The 6,414-nt window shown below is 34.8% G+C and overlaps 2 protein-coding genes across 3 annotated transcripts; one reads left to right on the top strand and one right to left on the bottom strand.

Annotated features, from left to right (window-relative positions):
• Window positions 1–332: 332 nt before the first annotated feature.
• Window positions 333–2,103, top strand: LOC133305877 (CASP-like protein 4B1). The gene is made up of 3 exons (XM_061506120.1): window positions 333–604; window positions 772–907; window positions 1,912–2,103. Exons 1-3 carry the CDS (start codon window positions 333–335, stop codon window positions 2,101–2,103), a joined length of 600 nt encoding a protein of 199 aa, XP_061362104.1.
• Window positions 2,104–3,023: 920 nt separating this feature from the next.
• LOC133305885 (probable WRKY transcription factor 33) lies at window positions 3,024–5,686 on the bottom strand. Of its 2 annotated transcripts, none has more exons than XM_061506127.1 (5): window positions 5,360–5,686; window positions 5,069–5,245; window positions 3,959–4,590; window positions 3,691–3,852; window positions 3,024–3,581 (listed from the first exon to the last, which is right to left on the bottom strand). In XM_061506127.1, exons 1-5 carry the CDS (start codon window positions 5,627–5,629, stop codon window positions 3,203–3,205), a joined length of 1,620 nt encoding a protein of 539 aa, XP_061362111.1. In that variant the 5' UTR covers window positions 5,630–5,686; the 3' UTR covers window positions 3,024–3,202. The 2 variants fall into 2 exon arrangements, with proteins under 2 accessions (XP_061362111.1, XP_061362112.1); XM_061506128.1 differs by having other exon boundaries at window positions 3,959–4,587.
• Between the last annotated feature and the right edge of the window lie 728 nt (window positions 5,687–6,414).

Here is a 6,414-nt window from a genome sequence, read left to right as displayed (position 1 = left end):
CAAATCATATCCAGAAGCAGCTGGCAATGTTTATGTCGTACTTCAAACTCTTCCAACCAATGAAATCACGCCACGTCATCCCAAGTTTCATCACGCGCTTTCATTGGCTCTTATCCTGAAACGCCACTAACTTCCATAACGACTAAACTGATTTTGCCGATGTTGCCACCTTAACATGAAGTTATAAGCAAACAAAAATAACAGCAAAAAACAAAGACCCAACAAACTTCAGTTTCTTCTTCTTATTATTATTTATTTTTCAATTCCATTGGTCGAAGCCCGAATCTGAAACCTGCAAAATCGAAGAGAAGGAGAAAAAACAGACACATAAAATGTCGAATTCCGAGGATAATTCATCACCACAGATACAAGTTGAGGCTCCGCCAATGGCGGCTTCTGCGCCGAATGAGGTCCACCAGACGCCGGCGACCGGTGAAGTGGGCATCACCGGAATCCTGCAGCGGTGGAAGAGGGAGGACTTGTTGAAGAGAGGGTCATTGGGGTTGAGAGGGATCGCACTGCTTTTCTCTCTGATTTCCTTCATTGTCATGGCTAGCAACAAGCACGGAGATTGGAGGGATTTCGATAAATATGAAGAGTTTAGGTAGGAATCTGGGCACCCGTTTATCGATTTGTGATGTGGGTTTGTGAGAATTTTGGATAAAGATTAATGGGTTTTGATCAAAATTGTTTTTTTTTTTTCTAAAAAAAAAAATGTTCATGTGGGGTGGTGATGATGATGAACTTGAATTTGATTTTGGAAAATGATAGGTACTTGGTGGCCATTGCGATTTTGTCCACTTTGTACACCGGATGCCAAGCTTTCCGTCAAGTTCAGGAACTTTCCACCGGAAAACAGCTTCTTCAGCCGAAGATGGCAGCTATGGTTGACTTTTTTGGTGATCAGGTTTGATGTTCATTCTTCTCTGATCACATTGATTTCTATGGTGCTATGTTTTTCAACCCAAATCTGATTCTCTGGCTAGTGAGGGAGTCATAAATCAAACTTGGTGTGTTGAAGTTGAATTCAATTCTCAAAGGAATTTCATTTTCAGACTATAGTTTTATCTATTTTGGAAGATTTTAAAATTATTTAATCTTTTGACTGTTTATAAGTGGCATCATAATATATTGCATTAGTTTGTTGTCCCTAATAGTTACGGAAGACTCAACTTTAGCCTCTGTGGTTGGATTGGAGACTTGAGACTTCTCTCTTAAGTTACCTCTACTTGAAAGAGTGAAAATGAAAATGTAAAAAACTAATTCAACCTAAAAGCTTAAACTGTTGGGTTAAGGTCTCTTTAATGATTTATATTATATTCCAACAAACCCCCTCACATAAAAGTTCATTAGGTTTGAAGAGTGGACAAATGTACAAATCTACCTACCTATGCTAAAAAATTCCACAAGAGAAAATAGGGGGCGACAGTGAGGATCGAACCCGTGACACCGAGACTCTAATATCATGTAAAGAATCAATTCAATCCAAAAAATTAAGGTGTTGGATAAGAGTCTCTTTAATGGTTTATATTATATATACTCCAACAGAAAGCTTATTTAACTTCAAGTAATCAATAAAAAGAAAATTGTATTTTTCTAAAAGTATGTAGAACTTTCAATGACATTTTAAATGCTTCAATAATACAATAACGAGGGGGAAAAGTTTTGTTGGCCTTAATTTGTTGTTTTAGAAATGTTGATCAGTCTTATTGATAGGACCGCCATACAACTCAGATGATCTGTGGGTTGGTAGAGGCGCTTTATTTTGAATAATTCAAAGTTTTATACTTCTTTTTTTATTCAAAACCTTTATGACTGGCTTTCAATCATGTTATGTTTGCTTTTGAAGGACCATGAAATGGTAGCAACTTACTTGAGTTGAGATTGATTGGCAATGTTTTTTGGTTGCAGATAATTGCATATCTTTTGATATCATCAGCATCTTCAGCAGTTCCAATGACAAATAGAATGAGGGAAGGGGCAGACAATATTTTTACAGACTCTTCAGCTGCAGCCATTAGCATGTCTATATTTGCATTCTTGTGTCTAGCAGTGTCAGCTCTCATTTCAGGCTACAAACTATCAATTCAACCTTATATCTAAACTGCCACAAAATTCTCCTTATTATTGTTTCATACTGTGTAATTTACTTTCACACATGCCTGTATTTTTATGTTGAGTAAGGGAACCAGGAATTTCGCTCACCCTCCTCTCTGGCCCTGTGCATATGTTACATTAAGATGTGACACTGATTTCATACACGAATACAACAAATGTATAATTTTTTTCTATTTGAGACTATTTATTGATCAATTTGGCAGGGAAAAAAAAAGTAATGTGGTGAATGCATTACAGTAACTGCCAGATGCAAGTAGCAGAAGTCAGAACTTAATTGCTTTTTTTTTTTCACAATCTGATGACTAAATGTACATCATATAAAAAATAAATCTTGACTTTGTTCAAATCCTAGAGGTTTCAACTTTCAACCTTAAGACCATGTGACTTTTTTTCTTTGTAAATTTCTCAGTCGTCTAAACTTTCTGAACTATGTTTTCTTTTCTAATTAAATGAGAAGTCACGTACCATTTTGTCATCTTCAAAATTTGCATATGTTTAAGGACTACGAATTGAAAATTTATCCAAATCCAAGTGATGATTTTGGGGAAAATGATGGAATTCATCACAAATCATCTGATGAATACTAAATGCAGAAAGTACTGAACAGTAGAAATATTCAGCAAAAGCACACGTTACCAATTAATTGACTATGGTAAAACTCTTCCACAGAATCCTTTTTCCTACAAATACAACAAAAGAATAATAGTATTCATCGGTCAACTCATTTTTTTGTATCTCCTAATATAAAATTGAAGTTCAAATAAGACCATCTTCTTGTCAAGCTTTAGATAGTCATAGTCTTCTTCTCTCTGTCTCTCTCTCTTCTTTTTTTGTTTCTTTTTTGGAGATGGACTTGACAAACCGGTATTACAGCTATTTGCAATCACTAGGACTGTAGTGCCAGTCATGGTTCTTTGTTTCTATTCTGATATGAATAACTAAAATCCTAAATGCTATACAACAACATATCCAATATAACATGTAAAGTTGTGGTCCCAAATTTAGAAGTCCTTTTGACAGAAATGACTTGAGGAATGAGTCATCCTTTCTGTCATCCTTACCCCTTTGGGTATGCAGCATCAGATTATTGTTCATGATTGGTATATGAACCCATTGATCTACCAAGAGCAGAATAACCAAAACTTCCAGGGCTCTGCAACATGTCCAATGGAAATGATTCTTGACTTCCAGTTGTTGGAAGCATGCCATTGTAAAGTGAGTTTGTGAAACTTGATGTGCTAGAATAATGGTTCACCGCTGAAGGCCTTATAGGTGCTGGTACATTGCTAGTGTTGCTATTCAGAGAAATTCTGTTCATGTTATAACTTGCACTCCCACGTGCTGCAGGTATATCATGGTTGTGTTTCCCTTCATAAGTTGTGATTACAGCTTTGATATCATGTGCAGCTCGCTCAACATGTTTCCTCACTGAACAACCAGGGGCTGTGCATTTGTAATAGCTTCTGTAGATATGGAATATTTTGAACAAGTGAGTAAAAATATGGAGTTGGTAACAATATGAATTGAATTGTAACACTTTAGAACCATTAACTAAAAGGGTCTTTTAAATACCTTGCATTTGGATTTCCTTTAACTACTTTCTGTCCATATTTTCTCCACCTAAAGCCATCATCAAGTATATCAATTTCGCTTGTGGTTTGAACAACAACTCTAGGTTCCCTAACAGTTCTACTCCCTGAGATAGAATAGCCATCATTTCCATTCTCTCCCTTCCTGCAACAATGAGAATCAGAATTGGTTATATTTAAACCAAGTGCAATATGCAATTTCATTTTAAGATTATGAATCAAGTCATTAGACTGTAATTTGATGATCTTACCATCTTTTGGCCTCAGGTCCAAGGTCATCTTCATCTCCTCCAGAATAACTGGTTTGTGATGTTTGCTCAAAGCTTTCCTCTCCCACTGAGGCTGAAGAATCTTCTTGTATGGAGACAGGCTCCATTTGTGGATTGCCTAGGGTCACCACTGATTGATCAGAAATCCCTGAGTTGGTGCAGGATGAAGAAGGTTGATGAATTGGTTGAGAGCTAGTTCTTCTAGTAGACTGGGGTTTGGGATGGTTATGACTGCCTTTATATACTATTTCAGTAATTTGTCCATCCAAAGACCTTTCAACTTTCTTCTTCATTGAGCAATTTTGATGTGTGCACTTGTAATAACTGCGTGGATTTTCACTTCCTTTCACTTGTTTCTGTCCATATTTTCTCCAATTGTACCCATCTTCTGTTCTCTTCTGTTCTCTAACAGACTGAGATGCATTAGTGTAGTTAAAATAACCAGACCCAGTAACTGAATTACTTTGTATTTCTGGTTTGCTTGATGCCATTTCTGAGGAAAAGCTGTGAGTTGAAGGGTATTCAGATTTTGTAGCTGTCCTCTCAGATGAAAAATCAGTTTGCTTCTTAGGTTCATTGAATTTCCATATGTCTTGTTTCTTAAGTGGTTCCTGCTGTTCAAAGTAGTAGAACAAGTATTTAGAATACAAATCAAAATATAAGACATGATACAACTTGTTTACTGTGATTATGCAGTTTGATAATCATTATAATGAAGTTTATTGTTTGTTAAAACATAAAAAACATACATTGACATGCTTTAGAAGTTAGACTTTTTCAACTTAGAATATGCTAGTCAAGTTTTGACATCGTTTTACCAACAAAAATAAAGCAAAAAGAGAACAAAAAAAAAAAGAAGAAGACAATTCCAAGGGTCATTAAAAACAAGAAATGAACTGACCCCACAATCCATAAAAAGCAAAGGCTAACAAAAAGAAACATGTCCAAGTATGTCAAGAACAGCAGAGAGAACAACAACCGGCCTCTTAGTATCCTTAATGATAAACTAAATAACCTAGAAGACACAAACAAAATTATATTTGTTCAAGTCAAATGGTCATTTAAAAAGGAAAAAAAAAAAATAGTGCTTACCACTTCAAACATGCTTGTAGAAGATTGAAGGACAGATGCAGGCTTTGTTTGGGTTTGGAAAGAGAAGTCAGAGTAGTTTTTCTCATACTCCTTGTCATGTTGTTGGTCTTCACCTGAACTGTTCCTCCAGTTCAAGCACTGGCCAGCAAAAGCCTCAGTAGTAGGAGATGCAAAAATCTAAAACCACATATAACAACAAAGGAAAAACCCCACAATTAGAGATGGCCCAAAATATAAAACTATACTTGTAAATTTGCAAAAAGATGATTGATGAAATGGTTTGTAACTTACATTTGGAGAAGAAAGAAACAAAGAAGAGTTCAAGAACTCAGTTGGGCTGAGAGCAGAAGTAAAAGCAAAGTAAGAAGAAGGGGAAATTGGTGAGGGAGAGAGGGGCAGTGAGGGAGGTTGAACAGACTTGAATTTGGGAACAACATCAAGTCCAACTTGATGATCAGTTTTAAGTTCACTAGTTTCCCAGTAATCATCATCCATGGTCATGTTACTGTTGTTGTTGCTGTTGTTATGGTTGGAAAGAAGGTCAGTGAAAGATGTCCTCATGAATTGGGGTGGCAAAGAAGATAAGCTTTGGGTTTGAATATATATTGAGAGATGGGGAAGCCTTGATGTTCTGGGAGGAGACAAGACTAATCAATAGTGATATATAGAGAAAAGAAGAGGAGGGAATTGATGCATGATTTTATGGTAAAGGCTTTTCAATGACTAGCAAAAGTCTTGGAAGCAACTTCTTAGAAGCTGAGGATATGTTTGACCGTGGAAAACTAATTTTGGTCAAGACTTGTGGGTTTGACTGGGATGCATAATAGCCTACCAGCTACCATCTTTATTGCTCTTATATATATATATATATATATATATATATATATATATATAAGGATTATTTTCATATAATTTATTTTTTTACAAACTACATATGTTTTGACTGGTAATACTTTACTCAATATTATATTATCGGTCAGACATAGTGTAGTTTGTAAGATTTTGTAAATAAAAAATTTGTAAATATAACCTTCCTTATATATATTAAATTTTATAGCAGTATTAAATTTTAAAATTTGACACTAAACTCTAACTATTGATTTTCACCAATCAACGGTTATAATTTCTGCCAATCAAACTTATTAATTAGTTATTTAATTCCGAATAAATGATAACCGTTGATTTACGGAAATCAATAGTTACGATTTGGTGTTAAATTTTATAGTTTGATACCAATATCAAAAGATCATATATATATATATATATATATATATATATATATATATATATATCATTTTATACCAGTATAAATTATAATATTAATTTTGACTGTTGATGTTATTTAT

This window comes from Gastrolobium bilobum, unplaced genomic scaffold (assembly GCF_033153095.1).
Source record: "Gastrolobium bilobum isolate Gb01-03AN ecotype WA unplaced genomic scaffold, APGP_CSIRO_Gbil_v1 utg12810, whole genome shotgun sequence".
NCBI lineage: Eukaryota > Viridiplantae > Streptophyta > Magnoliopsida > Fabales > Fabaceae > Gastrolobium > Gastrolobium bilobum.
This window is presented reverse-complemented; position numbering and strand designations above follow the sequence as displayed.